This window comes from Vipera berus, assembly GCF_964194415.1.
Source record: "Vipera berus genome assembly, chromosome: 1".
In the NCBI taxonomy this organism is placed as follows: domain Eukaryota; kingdom Metazoa; phylum Chordata; class Lepidosauria; order Squamata; family Viperidae; genus Vipera; species Vipera berus.
This window is the reverse complement of record NC_138202.1, coordinates 113895663-113919106: the sequence shown is the minus strand read 5'-3', so window position 1 is coordinate 113919106 and position 23444 is coordinate 113895663. Positions and strand designations below refer to the sequence as shown.

Genomic DNA, 23444 nt, shown 5'->3' with positions numbered 1-23444 from the left:
CAAACTCAATTAACTATTCAGTTCAAGGTAGCTTGTCCTGGGATCTCACCATAAATGATATATAAATGGTGCAAAAACAAAAGGATAAACTTTTTAAAAAATCTGTTTTAGCTAATATATATTGATCGTAATCTTATACATAGTAACATATTAGCAAGTAATTTGAAAGAAACAAGGCTATCTTTGTAAATACAAGTCAGTTTCCAGATGCATTATAATAATTATTCTTATTAGGCTAGCTTTTCAACCTGCTTTCTTTGAATTCTGCATGTCTGCTTACCCAAAATGTGGGCAGATCCAACAGAATATACAGAAAACTAGGAAGGAAAGAACCTCAAAACAGACACGTGTGAGACAGGTCAGAGATGGAACAATTCAGCCATGAGCCTATGAAGGGCCCCCCCGAGGGTGAACATCGGCAGGACTTCTTGAGAAAGGAGTCCAAGGCTTGATTAATGCTTTACTGTAGTGAACCAGATGACCCAGTCAGAAGCAGGTAGGGGTTTTGTATTGTGCAGTGCTTGAGTTACACCCCATCTCTTGTTGCCCTTCACTTTTTGTCCTCAACATCCTCTGGGAACAGTCTGTAAGCCAAATAGTCCATGGACTCCTGAGCTAGCTTGGAAAGGTGGAGGACACCCGTAATCACCAAAGCAATGAGCACCAATGGCAGCACCACACTCCACATTGTGGCAAGGATGTTGTAGCATTTGGCTTTGGAACTATAGCGATGAGCAGCTTCCAGATCCCCAGCCACCTTCTGATCCCGAGCCTTCAAGGGAAAAAATAATAATTAATACTTGAGAATATATTTTTGAATACATTTGAATAGTTTATATAAACCACTTTGCTGCTGTGTTAAAGGTTTGTGCTCTTCCCCTATCTTCTGAAGTGCAAATGGCACAGTTTAGGGAAGAATAGTGGGGGGGGGGAACCATACGTTAACAATTCTGCTTAGTGACATCTTGCTACATTTCATATATCTCAGTTCAATGCAACCTAATTTGTGGAAGGCTAATCTAATGCAGAAATCCCAAAGAGGCAGCAGGAAAAATCAATTCATGTCCTTAATCTTGGTAGACCAGCAGTTAAACATTCTTTAATTTTAAGCAGAATAGGAACATGGCATGTCTTCCTGCCAGGGAAAACCACATGAAATAGTAATTGTTCTCTAGAATTTGCCCTAAACTGTTCCTAGAATTCTTTTCCATCTGTGCCTTGACTGATTCCATCTGCTTGTATATCACTACCTCTCCTATCATCCTATGTTGTTTTTAATCTCACATTTTCACAAAGCACAGTGCAGCCTCTTAAACATAATCAACAAATGCACCATTCATTCGTCATCAGATGGCAAAGATACTGATGCAAAGGTTGTCTCACAAATTCTCTGCAGATCCTTGCTCATGCTGTCATGTAATCCTTTTCAGTAAGTGAGCCTCAAGCCAGTTTCATTGCAAAGAAACCTCCCAAATTAAATAAGATAAACTAGGATTGATCTCATTGTAGCCTAGTTCTTTCACACATCATTCACCTCCTCTCCTAATTTTTCTCCAGTGCCTTTAGTAGCCTGTCACAGAATTATGTAGTTCCTCCCATCTTTCAGATCAACCTACAGCAAACACTAGTGCCCTTTTTGGAATGTCTACCTACCATTCACACCCCACTCACTTAATGGCTTGACTATTGCAACACATTCTACATGGTGCTGCCCTTAAATTCTTAGAAGCTTCAACTGGTCTAGAATGCAGTGCTGCAGGCAATGTTGGGCATGCCTTCGTATACTCATCATCATCATCATCATCATCATCATCATAATAATAATAAAGTTGGAAGGGACCTTGGAGGTCATCTAGTCCAACCCCCTGCTCACATGGTTTTGTGAGCCGAACTGGGTGTCAGTTTGCTTCCAAGTGTGATTCAAGGTGCTGGTTATCACATATAAAGCCTTATATGTCATTGGGCCAGGTTGCTTGAAGGACCACCTTTCTTCTGTGTTTCTGCCTGGCCAGTATAAACTAAGATAGATGGTAGATTCCAGACTCCTGCAATTAAACAGGGTCAAGGCTTTCTTCTATTATGATCAAGAAAGCATGACTTCTCTTCCACAGTGTCTAACTTCTGGAATGAAATTCCCCTGGATATTTTGTGTGAGTCCCACCCTGATGGTGTCCTGGAAGGTCTTGAGGACCTGGCCGCTCTCCCAAACCCTTGATTAAGGTGGATGGAGCCTCTTGATGCATGTATTTCTATAAACATTTTGTATTAAATGACCAGATCTCATCTTGTTTATTTTGTACTATATTTTTTTCTTTTTCTTTTTTACTATATTGTGAAGTTTGGTGGTGCCCAAACCAAAGTACCAAAAGTATCATCCCTACATTAGCTGAGTAAAGGGATTCATCTGAAGAAAATTGCACTAGCACATATTTTAGCCCATTTTCTTTATATTTGGCAGCCTTGAATAAAGCATCTGTATGCACATGCACACACGTGTGTACTTGTGTGCTTGTTGCGGTCTAACTCTTCCCTGGTTTTTTTTATCTACCCAAAAATTCATGTTCCATTTTAAACAACTACTCATAACAGGGCTGAACAAGTTCATAAAATTCCCTTGACTTCCCGGAAGACCTATTGTACTTCTTCCTTTCTTACTCATAGGTAAGAAAGAGATCAAATGTCCTTCAGAAATGACTTACTTGACATAAATGCAACAATTCCCTGGGAAAAGTTACATATTTAGAATATAAATCTGGGATGTCAATCAAATTGCTGGATTGGGAAATTATGGAAAGGATCACTATGTTAAGATACTGTTCCATAAAAGCGTACAAGGTTGACAGAGCTTGTAATTGAGGTACTAGAACTTCTAAATTAGATTTAACTCTTTTCTTGTTAGATATAAAGAAACACCTATTTTAGTGTCCCTAAACTTATCCCGAGTGCCGCGTAACAGAGTGAGCGCCTGTTACTCGTCCCAGCTTCTGCCCACCTAGCAGTTCGAAAGCACGTAAAAATGCAAGTAGAAAAATAGGGACCACTACGGTGGGAAGGTAACAGCGTTCCGTGCGCCTTTGGCGTCTAGTCATGCCGGCCACATGACCACAGAGACGTCCTCGGACAAGCGCTGGCTCTTCGGCTTTGAAACGGAGATGGGCACCGGTCCCTAGAGTCGGAAACGACTAGCACGCATGTGCGGGGGAACCTTTACCTTTACCTAAACTTATTAAATCTACAAATTTAATGAGCAACTAATGCAAGATGGAGCTTTATGAACCTCGAAAGTTTCACAGAAGCTACAAAGGTTCCATAGCACAATATCACAGCTAACATTTGGGAAATGTTCTCTTCCAAAGGTTCCCCAGGGATCATCCCAGGTAAAAAGTCAAACCCCAATGCAGCTCTTGATATATAAGAATAATATCGAAAAGATCTCCTACCTTGACAGAATATGCAAGAGCTACGAAGCCCAGGCAGCAGAGATTCATATAGAGGGTGTTGAAGACTGACCAAATCATATAGTCCTGGGGGACCACAGGAGGCCTGACGGTGATGACAGTGGGAGACGTTTCCTTCTCGTGGGATGTCATGGGCAAGCAGGTTTTGCAAAGGTACAGAGAAAGAAAGAGGAAACACAGTTTCCCAGGAAGATTAGCCTGTGAAGGAGCCAGACCAGGGAAGCCCTTTATATAGTTCCTGGCTAAGGCACATTTTCATCCCCCCGTCTATTTATATAGCAAAGAAATTACAGCTGTAGTTTGTCTGTGGTTATCAGAAATGCCTTGCTAAGACTAAAAGAAATATTTGGTTTTGATGCCTGCCCTCTCTCCCTTGGGCAAGGAATGCTTTTTTTATACCACTGTGGTTGTTTCTGCACTACTCCCCACAATGGAGAGTAATTCAGGCACGTGGCTCAAAGGAAAGATGGGAAGGTGCACAGTGCCACCTACCCACTTCAGGGTGTTCCTGTGAATGACAGATCAGCATATAGCAAAGAGAACTTGGTGTCATTTGCATTGCTTTTTCTTGTGGTTTGGAACGTGGCTCAAGATCCCAAAACAAACAAGCTCATTTTGGAATTCCAGCAACAAAGTTTTATTTAAAAAGAAGCGTTTGCGAAGGCTTGGTGAACTGAAACACACACAGGAGTTCAGCCACACCTTAAAGAGCTGTTTGACACATTTTTATATCCTACCCCCCCATGCAGATTCCCCCCTCCCCTATTGCACTCAACACCCCTTCCCTAATCATGCAATAAACTATCCGGACCGCCTAAAACCACTATCCCCTTCCATGTTCCAGAAAGCCCCTTTGTGCACGTCTTATCTATCACCATCTAATTTTCTGTTAACAAAGCTCGGCTCCTATAGTTATTTCTGTATTTCCTCTTCTTGCGGTTTCAGTTAGCTAGCAACTTCTGCTGAGTTTATGACTTTCAGGTGGCTTCCCCTACAGACCTTTAGATTCATTAGAAATTTCTGATTAATAGTCTATTCCTTTCGTTATTCTTCCAACCATCGTGTCTTCCCTTGCCCCATTGCTTATTTCCTGGGATTTAGAGGCCACAAACACTCTGCAGAAGTGGCCCCAGACTTTTGTGAACCTATAAAGTTTACCTAAGGTTGACAGCTGTTCAGTGGTGGGATTCAGCAGGTTTGCACCACTTCGGCAGAACCGGTAGCTTTCTGTTGCCCAGGCCCAGAATGGACTTCCAGAAGTGACATCCACACAGAGAACTGGTTGTTCACATATTTGAATCCCACCACAGCAGCTGTTGCAGTAAGACCAAATTTGCACACCTTTACATACAGTACACAAAAGTGATTTCATTTGATTTATTCCCAAGGTTGCTCACATAAGCATAAAAGCAGGCCCAAGTCCTATCCCAGGGCCTACAGAAAGAGGCAGGCCTTATGTGTCTCCTTAAATGTTAGCAACCTGGAACCATATCTCAGAGAACAGGGAGGAAGACTATTCCACTGGGTAGGTGCAACAACAAGAAAGGCTCATATAAGATGGTCTTGCTTAATTGATGAGATCCAGAGAATGTTAACCCTGTCCAGCTTATAGGATGGCTGAAATAAGTTCCAAAGAGCTTGCAAACGATCAATTTTCCCACTGGAGGAAACTCTTGCCTCATTCCCCTTCCTTGCTTTTGAGTTTCAGCATCTGAGTAGGAAAAGCTGACTTGCCAGCTTACATTTCCCACTGAGTAATCCAGGAGAGAAGCAAGCTAAAAGAAATCTGATTATTTTTCCTTTCTTTGTAGCAGTGGGCAAAGTGGCATGCAAAGTACCAGGCTATTTAAGAGTTATTTTCATTTTATTTCCCTTGTGTGTTGAATGGAAAGTGAGAGGATTTTGGTTAGTGAAGTTGAAACAGTGACATAATGTCAACACTCTTGGCATTGGCTTACGGTTTCTGCAGTCTAAATGTATGCATTTTGTTAAAGGTTTTTAGCCCTATTTATGGTTGGAATCACAGGACAAATCTCCATGTGACCTTCACAGTTCCCAATGGGATTTTTAATATAGGAAGCGTGATTTCTTGATAACTGGACAATTTCACTCTTCCAAATGACACTTATTTATTTTAAACATGATCAGACAAATGCATATTTTTTATTTTTTTTATTTTTTATTTTATTAATATTTCTATACCGCCCTTCTCCCGAAGGACTCAGGGCGGTTCACAGGGCAAGAATAAAATACAAAGTTACAAATATTAAAAGAAGATTAAATTAGTTGCCCGTTAAAACAATTAATATACTACATTTATAACAACCCCAAAAATACTACAATAAAAATACAAGAATAAAACCCCACCAATCCCCCATCAGGCCAGGCCGGCTTGTACAAACAAAAACGTCTTCAGATCGCGGCGAAAGGAGCGAAGATCGGGCGCCATCCGGAGCTCTACCGGTAACTGATTCCATAGTTCCGGAGCGCCCACAGAGAAGGATCTCCCCCTGGGGGCCACCAATCGACATTCTCTGATCGGTGGCACCCTGAGGAGACCCTCTCTGTGGGAACGCACAGGGCGCAGGGAGGTTGATGCCGGCAGCAGGTGTTCCCTGAGGTACTCCGGACCCCTGCCATGTAGGGCTTTAAACACCATTACTAGTACCTTGAATCTCACCCGGAAGACAACTGGTAACCAATGCAGCTCACGGAGCAGAGGTGTAACATGGGAGTATCGGGAGACTCCCAACACAACTCTCGCGGCTGCATTCTGTACCAGTTGGAGCCTCCGGGTGGTCCTCAAGGGCAGCCCCATGTAGAGAGCGTTGCAGTAGTCTAGACGAGAGGTCACGAGCGCATGAGTGACCGTGCATAAATCATCCCGGCTTAGATAGGGCCGCAACTGGCGCACCAGGCGAACCTGGGCGAAAGCCCCCCTAGTCACAGCCACTATGTGGTCTTCCAAGGTGAGCCGTGAATCTAGGAGGACTCCCAAGTTGCGAGCCCTATCTACAGGGGGTAGTAATTCACCCCCCATAGAAAGAGATGGAATATCCGAATAGACCCGGGATGAAGGTATGCAAAGCCACTCAGTCTTGTCAGGGTTGAGTTGAAGTCTGTTCCTCCCCATCCAGACCCGGACCGCCTCCAGGCAACGGGACATCACGTTGAGGGCATCACTGGGGTGGTTTGGGGTCGAAAGGAAAAGCTGGGTATCATCAGCATACTGATGATACCCAACTCCAAAACCACGAATGATCTCACCCAGCGGTTTCATATAGATGTTGAACAGGAGAGGCGAGAGGACCGACCCCTGAGGAACTCCACAAACGAGAGACCTCGCGGTCGACCTCTGCCCTCCTGTCAACACCGACTGCGAACGTCCCTGGAGATAGGAGGAGAACCACTGTAAAACCGTGCCTCCCACTCCCAATCCCCTGAGACGCCGCAGCAAGATACCATGGTCGATGGTATCGAAAGCTGCTGAGAGGTCCAATAGGACTAGAACAGAGGAATGTCCCCTGTCCCGAGCCCTCCAGAGATCATTCACCAGCGTGACCAATGCCGTCTCCGTGCTGTACCCGGGCCTGAAACCCGATTGGTACGCGTCTAGATAATCCGCTTCATCCAGGACCAGAGGGAGCTGATGCGCCACCACACTCTCAACAACCTTCGCAAGAAAGCGAAGGTTGGAGACCGGACGAAAGTTGTTCAATACAGCTGGGTCCAAGGCAGGCTTCTTGAGGAGAGGCCTCACCACCTCCTCTTTCAAGACGGCAGGGAAGCTACCCTCACTCAAAGAAGCCGATATAACTGCCTGGAACCAGCTGCGCGTCCTCTCCCGGGCTGCATAAACCAGCCAGGAAGGGCACGGGTCCAATAAACATGTGGTGGAGCTCAGCCTCCCCATAATCCTGTCCAATTCCTCCGGAGTCACAGAATCAAACTCCTCCCAGGTGATATCGACAAGACCGCCCGTGTCCTGATCGTCAGACTCTGCCCAGTCAGAGTCCAGACCGGTCCGAATCCGAGCGATTTTGTCCGACAGATGTTGGTTAAACTCCTCGGCACGACCCTGCAAGGGTTCCTCCCTCACCTCTTGATTCAGGAGGGAGCGAGTCACCCTAAACAGGGCGGCCGGGCGATTATCTGCGGATGCGATAAGGGTGGCGAAGTGGTTAGACCTCGCCTCCCTTATCGCAGCGAGATAAGACCTAATGTAGGCTCTTAGTCGCAATCGGTCGGATTCGGATCGGCTGGATCTCCAACCGCTCTCTAGGCCCCGTCTCCGACGCTTCATCTCCCGGAGCTCCGCGGAGAACCATGGAGCTCGACGGGATCTGCACCGGGTCAGGGGCCACAAGGGTACAACTCGGTCAAGAGCCTCAGTGGCTGTCCTTTCCCAGGCTTCCACTAAGGCATCTGCCGAGCTGTGAGCAAAGGAGGCAGGTGGGGACCCCAGCGCCGCCTGGAACCTCTCGGGATCCATTAAGCGTCTGGGGCGGTACCATTTAATTGGTTCCACACACCCACGGCGGGGGGTGGCAAAACGGAAGTATAATGAGTATTGGGAATGTGAATGGAATTAGCACTTTAATTTTTCCTTGTGGGGAGGGCAAGTCTTGTTGCTCTAAGACTAGCAGTGAGTCAGGTAGTAAAGGAACTGTTTTGGCAAGCTGCCTCTACTCACCAAGAGGAAGAACCTCCATTTGTTCATTCCATTCTTTGTATTTTGAAGATTGCAGGTCCACTATAAATTGCCTTGGAGGGACTGGATAACATGTCCTGTGGAAGTGCCCTATATCTGTTGAACATAGATTGTATAACATAGACAGGATGGAGGGCCAAACCAGACACAATGCAGAAAATGAGTAATCAAGTTCATTATGTTTTTTTAAAAAATGGTCCGAAGGCTACGCAATTTCCAGAGCCCAACTTCTTTTCCAGAAGCTATGCACTAAGGGTTCATCTCTGGACTTTCCCATGAAAACTGAACCAAGGTAAGATGCCATCTAGCTTTTAAGTTCCCTACAAATAAGAATACCGTAGTCAAGTGCAGAAATGGTAGTCTTCCTCCCTGATGAGGAACATTGGCCTGTCCTTCCTTCTGACTAGTCTCCAGCTCTCTTAGCTATAGCTTGTTCAAGAGAGAATATATACTTCAAGCTAGCCTTAAATTGGAATCATGGGGGAATCTTAAAAGCAAGCCTTTTTAAATTCAGAAAAAGAAGCTAGTAGTGTCCATGGAAGATGCCAAAAAAGACAAGATGGCGGACATGTCTTCATGACGCAAGCCACCATCACCACCACCACCTTCTTTTTTTAAGGAAGCACTGTACTGGGCAAGACAGCAATGGTTCACAGTGGACCTTATTATAAAGATGCTTTTGTGACACGTCTTAAAGAAGATATTTTAATGAAATCTTTGCTCTGTAGATCTTGCATACCTGATGCTGGTTATAAATAAATGAGCAAGTTGGCCTGAAAAAAAGAGCGATTTAAAGCAGAAGAAATGTGAGTTGAGAAATCACAAAAAATTGGAAATGAGAGCCATCATTAGTAATGGAAAATATTAAATTATTGCAATTATTTGATTTTGGGATAAAATTGCGGGAAAGACCTCAAAGCTTTAATCCCAACACGATTCCTATATTTTCCATTGCCTTTCTCTCCCATCTCACTTTTTTGTTTTTCCCATCCCTCCCTCCCTCCTTCTTTGCCTCATCTCCCAATTGAAGCCAATACTTCCAAAGAATTCAATTCACAAAATGCTTTCCATGATAAATATATATGTATATAACCCAGGAGATCTGATCTTACTTTCCTTTAGACATAGGTTTCTTGAAAGATTTCTAATGGCCACGTGGTGGGGCCACAGTTGAAAGAGAGGTTGTTGGAATGTGCTCATGATGTGAGGAAACAAGATAGAATGACAGTCTGTCTGTATGGAATATTCTTAAAACATTAGGCAGGAAAAATCAAATGCATAGGTATAGTATAGGTGGTACCTTGCTCAATAGTAGTAACTGTGAGAGGGATCTCGGAGTCTTAGTAGACAATCACTTCAATATGAGCCAGCAGTGTGCTGCAGCTGCCAAAAAAGCCAACACAGTGCTAGGCTGCATTAACAGAGGGATAGAATCAAGATCAAGTGAAGTACTAATACCACTTTACAATGCTTTGGTAAGGCCACACCTGGAATACTGCATCCAGTTTTGGTCACCACGATGTAAAAAAGATGTCGAGACTCTAGAAAGGGTACAGAGAAGAGCAACCAAGATGATTAGGGGGCTGGAGGCTAAAACATATAGGGAACAGTTGCTGGAATTGGGTATGTGTAGTTTAATGAAGAGAAGGGTGAGGGGTGACATCATAGCAGTGTTCCAATATCTCAGGGGCTACCACAAAGAAGAGGGAGTCAAGCTATTCTCCAAAGCACCTGAAAGCAGGACAAGAAGCAACGGATGGAAACTAGTCAAGGAGAGAAGCAACCTAGAACTAAGGAGAAACTTCCTGACAGTTAGAACAATTAACCAGTGGAACAACCTGCCTCCAGAGGTGGTGAATGCTCCAACACTGGAGGCTTTTAAGAAGAGACTGGACAGCCATTTGCCTCCCAGCCGCCCGGTGCACGCGCACCTCTTCGAACGGGCAGTGGTGCGCGCGCACCTCTCCAAATGGAGAGTGGCACCGCCCGTTTGGAGCGCGAAGGGGCAGCGGCGCCACTCTTTGAGGAAGCTGCCGTGGCCCGTCTGCAAAGCTGCCGAAAGCGGCAGCTTTGCAGATGGGCCGCAGCAGCTTCCTCAAAGAGCGGCGCCCCTGCCCATTCCGAGAGGTGCGCGCGCACCTCTCCGAACGACCGGAGGTGCGCGCGTACCTCCGCGCGAACGGGCAGCGGTGCCGCTCTTTGAGGAAGCTGCCGCGGCCCGTCTGCGAAGCTGCCGCTTTCGGCAGCTTCGCAGACGGGCCGCGGCAGCTTCCTCAAAGAGTGGCGCCCCTGCCCATTCTGAGAGGTGCGCGCGCACCTCTCCGAACGACCAGAGGTGTGCGCGCACCTCCCCAAACCTTTGGAGAGGTGCGCGCGTACCTCCGTGCGAACGGGCAGCGGTGCCGCTTTTTGAGGAAGCTGCCGCGGCCCGTCTGCAAAGCTGCCGCTTTCGGCAGCTTCGCAGACGGGCCGCAGCAGCTTCCTCAAAGAGCGGCGCCCCTGCCCATTCCGAGAGGTGCGCGCGCACCTCTCTGAATGACCGGAGGTGCGCGCGTACCTCCGCGCGAACGGGCAGAGGGGCCTCTCTTTGAGGAAGCTGCCGCGGCCCGTCTCCAAAGCTGCCGCTTTTGGCAGCTTTGCAGACGGGCCGCAGCAGCTTCCTCAAAGAGCGGCGCCCCTGCCCATTCTGAGAGGTGCGCGCGCACCTCTCCGAACGACCGGAGGTGCACGCGCACCTCCCCAAACCTTTGGAGAGGTGCGCGCATACCTCCGCGCGAATGGGCAGCGGCGCTGCTCTTTGAGGAAGCTGCTGCGGCCCGTCTGCAAAGCTGCCGAAAGCGGCAGCTTTGCAGACGGGCCGTCGCCGTCGGGCAACCGGGAACCGGTTCCATCTCACTTTTTAAAAAATGGCAACCGCGTGCGTCCGCGCATGCGCAAAAAACCGTTTTGCGCATGCGCAAAATGTTTTTTGCGCATGCGCATGCATGGACACACGCACGCGGCTCCCACTTTTTTTAATTTGTGATGGAACCGGTTCCCAGTGGCTCTTTTCCTTTTTTAGGTTGCCGACCACTGGTATAGGGTTTCCTGCCTGAGCAGGGGGTTGGACTAGATGACCTCCAAGGTCCCTTCCAACTTTATATTATTATTATTATTATTATTATTATTATTATTATTATTATTATTATTATTATTATTATTATTATTATTATTATTATTATTATTTTATTATTATTATTATTATTATTATTATTATTATTATTATTATTACATTAACATTTTCTTTCTGGAGCAATCATAGTGGGATTCTTTAATGTCTCTTCCTCCAGTCTAATTTCTCTGATTTAAATCATGCCAAACTTCTACAGGTAGTCCTTGACTTACAACAGTTCATTTAGTGACCAAAGTTAAAACGGCACTGAAAAAGTGACTTACAACCGTTTTTCAGTTACAACCTTTGTAAAATCCCCATGATCATGTAATCAAAATCCGAATGCTTGGCAACTGGTTCATACTTATGACCGTTGCTGTGTCACAAGATCATGTGATCCCCTTTTGCGACCTTCTGACAAGCAAAGTCAATGGGGAAGCCAAAATCACTTAACAACCTGTTAGGCAGGCTCTGAGGTGTTGCTTGATAAAAAAAAAAAGTACAGGAAACCAGAAGTTGCCTTAAAGCTTTACATTTTTATTCCTCTGAACAAAGATGGGCCCCTCTAAAAAGAGAGAAAGCCTCGAATGACAGAAAATCCCTATTTTTATACTTTTTGATTACATAAGCAATCCATCCAGGAAAGCTGAGACACATAAAAGATTTCATCCAGTAAGGCTGGCACACTGTAGATAAGAAGGGAGAAAGCAAAAGTAGCTAAAAATGTTTCCTTTTGGGTCTTTCCCTAAGACACTGTATGTTCACAGGTGGGTTAGGACATTGGGTGTTCTCCTTGCATCCATGACTCTGCAACTCCCCAAAGACAGTGGGGCCATCTGCACATATTCACAATTCATACTTCCTATGCTGTCCCCTAATTCCGGGTCAACCGGGGGAGTGTATTGTTTTTTGTTTTTTATATTGGGTTTTTTATGGTTTGTAAGCCAGCGAGTCACTGAGAGTGTGTGTGTGGCCATATAAATCTTCTAAATAAATAAATGATTCTCTCCCCACAAAAGACAACGGACTCAAAAAGAAATAGGTTCGGTTTTCACAGTGCATGGGTATTGGCCTACTATATATTCCAGGAAATTAGTTCAAGAAGGAAGCAATCCGATCATGAACAGTAATTCCTTGAGAAGACTAATACCAGAATGTATTAATACTGTATGGGCACTTACTATACAGTATTTCCTTCGGCCCAGCTTTGTTACTGAAGATGCCCACTTGAGGGCAGACATGTATCAGCAAAGGAAAGGAACAGAAGTTCAGCTCCTTTCACTCTGCTGTGGCTTCCTGAAGAATTAACATCCTGAGAACATTACTCCCATTTAATGCCCGGTTTCCCTTACATAAGGGACGCGGTGGCTCAGTGGGTTAGGGAACTGAGCTTGTCGATCAGATGGTCGGCAGTTTGGCGGGTCGAATCCCGAGTGCCACGTAACAGACTGAGCGCCTGTTACTCGTCCCAGCTTCTGCCAACCTAGCAGTTCGAAAGCACGTAAAAATGCAAATAGAAAAATAGGGACCACTATGGTGGGAAGGTAACAGTGTTCCGTGCGCTTTTGGCGTCTAGTCATGCCAGCCACATGACCATGGAGACGTCCTCGGACAAGCGCTGGCTCTTCGGCTTTGAAACGGAGATGGGCACCGGCCCCTAGAGTCGGAAACGACTAGCACGCGCGTGCGGGGGAACCTTTACCTTTTCCCTTTTCCCTTACATGCCTATGAGGGAAAAGGTATAAAGCCCTTCTCATGCTCCCATGTAACAGCCAAACTCACCTTGAGGAATAAGTTAAAAGCATTGCAATCCAAACTATTTTTTTTCCATTCAGTACAGGACAATTTTTATCCAACCTCCAATTTTTCCTTCTTGGGGTGGACTTGAGTCAAATTTCAGGCTAGGATTTGGTACGGAGACTATACTGATTGCACTTGTAGATGATCTCCATTATGCCAACTGCACTAGCTCTCAGTAGGAGTCTGCATGCAATTCAAGAAGCCTGTTGTCACCTTTAAAGCTTGACTTGGTATGGAATCAGTACTTGCAGGAACTGCTGTGCCTCTTGCTAAGTTTCTGCCCACCTCACCAAATCAAGCAGTGTGGGCATGCTCTGGATCTCATAGGTCAGACATGTCAAACACAAGGCCCGGGGGCCAGATCTGGCCCGCGAAGTGGTTTCATGCGGCCCGCGAAGCCATCCTGGAAACAGTGAGGGAACGGCCCCCACTGCCTTGGCCCTGGCCCAGAGACCCTCCTCCTGCCAGAGACCCTCAGATCTGTCCCACTCCTGCCCAGGCCCCCATAGGCACCCTTGATGCGAACGATGTAGAGCTGGCCATGCCCACCCAGTAGGCCATACACACTCTAGCCACGCCCACCCAGTAGGCTACGCCCACCCTGGCCATACCCACCAGGCCCCCTGAGGGCAACTGCAATGCTGATGCGGCCCTCAATGAAATTGAGTTTGACACCCCTGTCATAAGTGATGCAGGGCTACTTGGTTGGCCCTAGGAAAAGTACTTTCTCTACTGCAATACCTGTCTTGTGGAATAGCATCCCCATTGAAATATAGACAGTCCTATCCTGTTGACCTTCCAGATTACTCCAGGCACTGGTGACAGAATTTTAAGGGGTGGGGGAGGCAGGGTTATCTGAGAGATTGATACTGAGTTTTTGGCAGGGGCATTTAGATTCCTTTTAATGGTTTGTAAACATGGATTTAAAAAAAACCACCCTTGTTCACTTCCTATGGTTCTTTTGGTAGATATATGAACTTGTTAAATAAATACAACAGATGCCATTCTAAATGCCACTTGGTTTAATCCATTTATTTATTTGGCCACCCATCTTACCGCAGGGTAATTCTGGATGTCTTACAATCTTAAAAAGATAAAAACTATACAAAATCTAAAAGACATAATGTACAGATCCAAATACTGAGCCCCAATTAAAAGATGGGGAGGGAATAGAATGGCGGGGGGAGGTAGGATCTGTTGTTAATCTATCAAAGACCCATGTGAAACCCCTTCACATGGAGCCCCACACCCAGTGGGGGGGACGGGACAAAATGTTCCAAAGGGCAGGCACAATGGCAGAGAATGCCCTTCTCCTAGACCCCGCCAGCTGGAATACTCTGGCCAATGGGATCCACAGCATGATTCCTCTGCCAACACCATCCATGCCAGTTTTAAGTTTGGTACTCATCCCACTTCAAACAAAGGAAATCAGTTATAAACACCTGAAGTTTCTACACCAAGGCTGTTCACAATTCACAGAAGATACATGCCATAAAGAATGTATAAAAGAAGATACAGCAAGTATGTCCATTGTGACTGGTCTCGTACCAAAGGAGACAGAGGCCCAACTAATAATATTGTATATAGAATATAAGATGGAGTACATTATAAACTCACAAGACTACCACTCTTATTAAAGAAAAACTTAAAACTTGATCAAGAAGCAAAGCTGATTTAAATCAAAGAAAACTGTCAATATAATTTGTGTTTTGTCATTTATTTATAGTTACCGGTATTTGCATTTCAAAACAAATAAAACTCAACTAGTGTCCCATGATACCTCCATTTATCCTAAGTATAAAAAGTAAAGGATTATAAATTCAAAATTAACATTTCTGGTGCACAAAAATTTACAGAGTTATTTGGGAATTTAATGTTTTAACCATAGAAATCAGTGTTCAATGACTGGAATGTGATTGCTTTTCCTTAGAAAAATTGCTTTAAATATCACTGCTGTATTGAACTGAATTTTGTTTGCTTGGTCTTAAGTCTCTCATGAACTCTGTCAAGTTGTCATGGAAATCTGGAGTTCTGCAGAATTCAATTGAAAAACTGTTCTACAGATAATATAAATCTCTCCCCCTGTCAGTATAGCAAGTTGTATTAAACTGCACAGAATTCCTCCTTTTGACAAGGGAAAATATACATGAGACAGAGAAGTGATGCAGCCAATATGCCATAAAACATGTTTGGTGATGATATCCTAAATGAATTACTTGTTCTTCACTGATCTGGTGGAAATAATCGGGGTTCCTTCCTCATTTCTCTGAATAATCTAACAATATCTTCTGCACTTAAAATTATTGCAATGAAACAAGTAACAGTGATTCCAATTCCAATTAGGCAGGCAGCAATGTTCAGGCATCTGGCTTTCTTTCCATAGGTAGCTGCACTTTCAGGATCTCCAATAACTTTACGATCCCTTGCCTGAAAAGGAAAAAAATGAAAAAAGGCATATTTATACCAGTTATAAACCTCAAATTATCTATATATGACTGCTGTGAAAATTAATGCTATGTTCAGGCAAATACAAAGTTCCTATCCCTCATATCTTTGTTCATACTTTAGCCTTGGGGGGTTGGGGATTAGACTTGGAAATAAGTCTAAAACAGTATTTGTCCATTTTATTTTTGCTTCTTTTTTATTCCATTTCCATGCAAATACTATGAGGGCTATATTTTGTTTGGTGTTGATGTTTATAACTCTGAATTGTATGGATGCAGTGTTGAGAGTGTAGTCACTGTATTAACACCATCAGTAAACAACTCACTCTTTTGAAGCCAGATGTTGGTGACAGATTGGGATTAAATTCTCAGAGAATTTGAGAAGACCAGAAACATTTTGGAAGAAATAACAACAACAACAATAATAATAATAAAAGTTGGAAGGGACCTTGGAGGTCATCTAGTCCAACCCACTGCTCAGACAGAAAACCCTATACCATTTCGGACAAATGGCTGTCCAGTCTCTTCTTAAAAACTTCCAATGTTGGTGCATTCACCACTTCTGGAGGCAGGTTGTTCCACTGGTTAATTGTTCTAACTGCCAGGAAGTTTCTCCTTAGTTCTAGGTTGCTTCTCTCCTTGATTAGTTTCCATCCATTGCTTCTTGTCCTGCCTTCGGGCGCTTTGGAGAATAGCTTGACTCCCTCTTCTTTCTGGCAGCCCGAGATATTGGAACACTGCTATCATGTCCCCCCTTGTCCTTCTGTTCATTAAACTAGACATACCCAATTCCAGCAACTGTTCCTTATATGTTTCAGCCTCCAGTCCCGTAATCATCTTTGTTGCTCTTCTCTGTACTTTTTCTAGAGTCTCAACATCTTTTTTTACATCGTGGTGACCAAAACTGGATGCAGTATTCAAAGTGTAGCCTTACCAAGGGACTGTAAATTGGTATTAATACTTCATGTGATCTTGATTCTATTAATGCAGCCTAGCACTGTGTTGGCTTTTTTGGCAGCTGCAGCACACTGCTGGCTCATATTTAAGTAATTCTCCACTAGGACTCCAAGATTCCTCTCACAGTTACTACTTTTGAGCAAGGTACCCCCTATATACTATACCTGTACATTTGGTTTTTCTTGCCTAAATGTAGAACTTTACTTTTTTCAACCACTGAATTTCATTTTGTTAGATAGCGCCCAGTGTTCAAGTCTGTCCAGATCCTCCTGTATCTTAAGCCTGTCTTCTGGACTGTTGGCTATTCCTGCCAGCTTGGTGTCGTCTGCAAATTTGGTGAGTTCCCCATCTATCCCCTCGTCCAAATCATTGATGAAGATGTTGAAGAGCACTGGGCCCAAAACTCCTCTCCATGTACATGCGGTTCCATTGAGGACCACACGCTGAGTATGGCCAGCCAGCTAGCTACGAATCCATCTGGTGATGATGCTTTCTAACCCACATTTTTCTATTTTATCAAGTAGTAGGTTATGATCTACTTTATCAAATGCCTTACTGAAGTCCAAGTAAATTATATCCACAGCATTCCTCTGATCTATTAATTCTCTTCCCAAAGCACAATTCCTTTCCTTTAAAAAAACGATCTCATTTCAAACCCAAAATCTAGTGGGACAATCCCCATCTAAACTTCATTAGCAAACAAAGTCAAAGCTGGTTACTTCACATATTCTTGCCCAGGGCTTTTTTTCTCATAGAACGCTCAGAACGGAGTTCCGGCACCTTTTTCGGATGGAACCTTGTAGGGTAGGCAAGGCGGGTTGTATGACATGTGTGAGTTCCGGCACCTTTTTCTTTTACAAAAAAAGCACTGTTCTTGCCTGTCACACACATACAGCTAGAGCTGGAAAGAGAGATTACTAAAGAAAAGAAAATCTCACAAATAAATGATGGCAAATTTGAACCCCCGTATCCTTTTTCTTCTTATACACCAACAAAAAAATATTATAAAAATATTATACTGTAAAACTAAAAATACCATACTATACTATAAATAAGTATCAACCCCTAGATCCCTAAATTGAGTCAGTCAGCGTTCAGGAGAATTACGGTTTTTTCAATGAGCGGGGAGGATGGCCATCTCCAGCCTTAAGCAATCTTTTCCACTGCGTAAGTCACGCTTATGCAATTCGGTAGAGAAAAATCCAGCCCTCGGCGCATGGAAGAACGAAATAGAGCCTGGAATTTCCACTTAATTGAAATGTGTTGATAGGGACAAAAAAAAAAACAACAACCCGCGGACTGCAACGAGGGATGGAGCCAGAAAAGTTACGTGAATCCTGAAATACTGAACGAAAGCAAGAAAGAGAGGCAAACGTTCCCGAAAGAAATGTGATGCCAGGGGGAAAAAAACTTCGATGAAATCGAAAGTGCAGAATTTCTACGGGAAAGAAGCACCGGCGTCTAACTTAGCTTCTCGGTCCCTTCTGGGCTCGCTCGCTCACCTTGATGGAGAAGACGAGGGCGCTGAAACTGAGACAGCAGAAGCAGCCGCCGCTTAAGAATAAAAAGTTGAACAAGGACCAGAGGAGATAGTCGCGGGGCTGCTCCCCGGCGAGTCTCCTCGAGACAGGATTGAAGCCAACGGAGCTCTCCTCCTCGTTGCCGGCGGCCTTGTACGGGACGGGCTGGAGGTCGAGGCAAATGGCGCCGGACGACATAGCTGCCGAAAACAACAAACTCTGCGGAGGAGCCCAGAAACAGAGCGGGCAGGACTGCGCCGCCAAATTCAAGAAAAGGAGGTGGGCGGGGCTACTTGAGGGGCGTGGTCTGCAGGAGAAATGACACCTAGCTAGAAAATCAGAAAAAAATGAAACGGAGCGACTGAAAGCCCTGAGTGGCTTCCGAGAAAGAAGAATGACGTTGTCTTTCAGCCAATAGCTTGGGAGCTGCGTGACAGCGCAGGCCCCACATGTGCTTAAGAGCTGATGTTTCCAGCCCGCGGCAGCCCAAAACGGTCTTAGTGGTGCTTGCCTAATATAGAGCTGGAGGCTTCTTCAGGCCATGCACTCCGGTGGGCAGGGGTGTGGACATACATTGGGATCCTTATTCCGTCATGACCAGATTGAGAGAAGATGCGAGTACTTTCAGTTCATAAACAATCGTGGAGAATCCTTGGGACTCACGTCAGACGTTCGGAAAATGCCTAACGTGACTGCTGGCTAATCAGTCCCCCTCCCCTCCAAAAGCGAAACAATTATTTACATAATATATATATATATATATTTAAAAAGTACAGTCCAACCACGTGTGGTGTTATATATTACATAAGGAAATTGGACATAATTTAAAAAATGGACTGAGCAAACGAGCTCAGGCATGTGTAAAATAAGAATAATGAAAACAATACTAAAACGGTTTTATTATTAAAACAGTTTCGTGCAGCCTATTAATCACACAGCAGGAAAACTGCAATGACGCAAAAGTGTAAAGTGAGAAAAAAAATTAGTGACTTACAATAGATAAAACTATGCATACTGAAAATTGGACTTAAAATATTGTGCCAAAATTTACCCTACTATTAACAGTAGTTTTGCATCGAACTAAACAAAAAATAGAGAACACAAGACTTTGTTGCTGAGTTTTAGTAAGTAAGTAGGAAATTGTACTTTGGCAATTCAAATTGATGGTCAGATTGGCCCTAGTTTCTGTCTCAGTACTCTCTATTAAGTAACTGAGTCAGAAGATCATTTATACAATTTATCAGAATACTTTAGCAAAAAGGGTGTCTATGAAAAAGAGGGAACCCAGGACGAAGAATCAGTACAGCACAGCAGAAAAAAGTACAAAAGAACAATTGATTGGATAGAAGAAACCATCCTGCCCAGTTACATCAATGATATGGACCCTTAGTTAAACATAAGCATGACACTGAAATAAGCATTGTATTAAAGGGGTGTGGGGGGGGGAGTTAGCATGACAAAAAATGATATACAATCAGGGCTTTTTTGTCATACAACGCTCAGAACGGAGTTCTGGCACCTTTTTTGGATGGAACCTTGTAGGCTAGGCAAGACAGGTTGTATGACATGTGTGAGTTCCGGCACCTTTTTCTTTTACAAAAAAAGCACTGTATACAATCATATAGAATCCCTTATGAAAAGATTGCAATCAGTTGAAACAATACATATACTTGAATAATCTTTTGTTATTCAGCCTGAGAAATCCCTTTGCTTTGTAGTTAAAAACTTACAGAGATCTGGTTGCTAGGACAAAAGGTTTCTGCGTTCCATTCTACATTATAAGGTTATGGGAAAAATATAAAAAATAAAAAAGTCTATGTGGCTTTGCCCTCAAAACCTAAGCAAACAGGACTAACTTCATCTGTCAATTGGTGTCTTTTGTCCATTTTAATGTTGTTTAATACAGAGAATAACGTCTCACAAAAGTATGTGGAAGAAAAATTATGAGTGAAACCATTGCTAGAAACTTTTAAAAGTTTCTGGTATTCGATTCCAACTTTCACAATTTCTTGTTTGTAATAGCACTTTTCATTCTGCATACAATTTGTTTCTAAATCCTTAAGTTGAGACTTCAGACTGACAAACACTTGAGTTATAATAATAATATTATAATAATAAAGTTGGAAGGTACCTTTGAGGTCATCTAGTCCAACCCCCTGCTCAGGCAGGAAACCCTATACCGTTTCAGACAAATGGCTATCCAGTCTCTTCTTAAAAACTTCCAGTGTTGGTGCATTCACCGCTTCTGGAGGCAGGTTGTTCCACTGGTTAATTGTTCTAACTCCTTAGTTCTAGGTTACTTCTCTCCTTGATTAGTTTCCATCCGTTGCTTCTTGTCCTGCCTTCAGGCACTTTGGAGAATCGTTTAACTCCTTCTTCTTTGTGGCAGCCCCTGAGATATTGGAACACTGCTATCATGTCCCCCCTCGTCCTTCTCTTCATTAATCTAGACATACCCAATTCCAGCAACCGTTCCTTATGTTTTAGCCTCCACTCCCCTAATCATCTTTGTTGCTCTTCTTTGTACTCTTTCTAGAGTCTCAACATCTTTTTTTACATCGTGCTGACCAAAACTGGATGCAGTATTCCAAGTGTGGCCTTACTAAGGCATTGTAAAGTGGTATCAATACTTCACGTGATCTTGATTCTATCCTTCTGTTAATGCAGTCTAACACTGTGTTGGCTTTATTGTCAGCTGCAGCACGCTGCTGGTTCGGGGTAAATTGGAACTCTGCTAACTGAAGCTCTAATCCTTCAATTTGTAGCCATTGAAAAACATTTAATTCCATAGTAATGTAGATTACTGCATCTAGATACTTGTTTTAAAAGCACATAACCAAGACAACACAGGAATTACTTAGGGACAACTTTGTGAATGTCCTAGAGTGGCCCAGCCAGAGCCCTGACTTGAATGTTATATTGAACATCTCTGGAGGGTCCTAAAAATGGCTGTCCACTTATAGTCACCATCCAACCTGACTGAATTTGAGAGGATTTGCAAGGAAGAATGGCAGAAAATCCCCCAATCCAGTTATGCAAAGTTTGTCGCGTCATACCCAAAAAGACTCAAGGTTGTAATTTCTGCCAAAGGTGCTTCAAACAAAGTACTGAGTGAAGGGTCTGAATACTTATGCCAATGTGATATTTAAGTTTTTTCTTTTAATAAATTTACAGACATTTCTAAAATTCTGTTTTCACTTTGTCATTATGGAGTGCTGAATGTAGATTAATGAGAAAAACATGAATTTCAATAACGGTAGAATCAGGATGCAGCATAATAAAATTGACAAAAGTGAAGGGGATCTGAATATTTTTTGAATGCACTTTATTGGAAATCATTGTCATCACTGAGACCCCTCCTCAAGAAGCCTGCCCTGGACCCGGCTGTTTTAAATAACTACCATCCGGTCTCCAACCTTCGCTTTTTGGCGAAGGTTGTTGAGAGTATGGTGGCGCATCAGCTTCCTCTGTTCCTGGAAGAAACTGATTATCTTGACCCGTACCAATTGGGTTTCAGGCCCGGGTACAGCACGGAGACGGCATTGGTCGCACTGGTGAATGATCTCTGGTGGGCTCGGGACAGGGGATGTTCTTCTGTCCTAGTCCTTTTAGACCTCTCAGTGGCTTTCGATACCATCGACCATGGTATCCTACTGCGACGTCTCAGGGGGTTGGGAGTGGGAGGCACTGTTTTACGGTGGTTCTCCTCCTACCTCCTGGGTCGCTCGCAGTCGGTGTTGATGGGAGGGCAGAGGTCCGCCCCGAGGTCTCTCGTTTGTGGAGTCCCTCAGGGGTTGGTCCTCTCTCCCCTCCTGTTCAACATCTACATGAAACCGCTGGGCGAGCTCATTTTTCTTTCCACCCCGAACCAACCCAGTGATGCACTCGACGTGATGTCCCGTTGCCTGGAGGTGGTCCAGGTTTGGATGGGGAGAAACAGGCTTCATCTCAATCCTGCCAAGACTGAGTGGCTGTGCATACCGGCATCTCGGGTTAACCAGGTCATTCCACCATTAATGCTGGGGGGTGAGGTGTTACCCCCCCCCCCCGTCGATAGGGCTCGCAACTTGGGCATCCTCTTGGATTCACAGCTCAATTTTGAAGACCATATAGGAGCCGTGACCAGGGGGGCTTTTGCCCAGCTTCGTCTGGTGCGCCAGTTGCGGCCCTATCTGGACCAACATTTATTATTTATTTATTATTGGGACTTATATGCCGCCCTATCTCCTGAAGGACTCACATGCCCTACGCACAGTCACCCATGCGCTCATGACCTCCCGGCTAGACTACTGCAACGCTCTCTACATGGGGCTGCCCTTGAGGACCACTTGGAGGCTTCAACTGGTGCAGAATGCAGCCGCGCGAGTTGTTATGGGAGTTTCCCGATACTCCTGTGTAACACCTCTTCTCCGTGAGCTGCATTGGCTTCCGGTTGCCCTCCGGGTGAGATTCAAGGTGCTGGTAATGACCTATAAAGCTCTAAATGGCTTGGGTCCGGATTATCTAAGGGAACACCTGCTGCCGGCATCAACTTCCCATTGTCCTGTGCGCTCCCACAGGGAGGGCCTTCTCAGGGTACCGCCGGTTAAGGAATGTCGGCGGGTTATTCCTAGGGGAAGAGCGTTCTCTGTGGGTGCGCCGGCCCTATGGAACCAACTTCCCATGGAACTCAGGACTGCCCCCAACCTTTGCTCATTTCGCCGGGACTTGAAAACCTGGTTCTTCGAGCTGTTTGGCCCAGACTGAGGGGTTTTAATTAATTAATTTATTGGGTTTTAGCTTAACTTTAGGGACTGTAATTTAATCATAGTTTTAACTGATTTTAATTTTGTATGTTATGTATTTTAATTCTCCCTGTAAACCGCCCTGAGTCCTATGGGAATAGGGCAGTATATAAATTTAAATAATAAATAAATAAATAATAAATTTCTGCTAACTAGTAAATCAGAAATATGCTTAATAAATAAAAGGATGCAATTTTAGATGTTTTTAATACATTCTCCTCAGTCCATGTTTAGCTTTGGAGTGTGCAATGCTGAAACCTGCTGGTGTTAAATTCATGGGGCCTGTTCACATGAACACAAAAACTGACTATGATGTTAATAGTCACTCATTTTGGAAACTGCTTATGCCTTGAAATGAGCTTCGCTGTGCAACCACTCTGTGCGATGATTGGAAGGCATGCCATATCCCTATTGAATTTTGCAAGTTGCTCTCTCCTTCATGTCACCACCGATCACAATTCTGAAGATGACAGATTATGTGCTGATACAAATGGTAAGGATCCACTTTAAGCTCTGGGTGGTGCACTGTCACATATTTCTTGTATTTTTTTTAATTCAAATTTCTTTGGTAACTCAGCAAGACAGAATAGTTATTGTCGGGTGTTGGTGAATGGTGAAT

At 44.2% G+C, this 23444-nt stretch overlaps 1 protein-coding gene across 1 annotated transcript; it reads right to left on the bottom strand.

Annotated features, from left to right (window-relative positions):
- Positions 1-550: 550 nt before the first annotated feature.
- Positions 551-3590, bottom strand: IFITM5 (interferon induced transmembrane protein 5; the record flags this gene model as incomplete). The annotated part of the gene is made up of 2 exons (XM_081315435.1): positions 551-772; positions 3441-3590. 2 exons carry the CDS (start codon positions 3588-3590, stop codon positions 551-553), a joined length of 372 nt encoding a protein of 123 aa, XP_081171561.1.
- Between the last annotated feature and the right edge of the window lie 19854 nt (positions 3591-23444).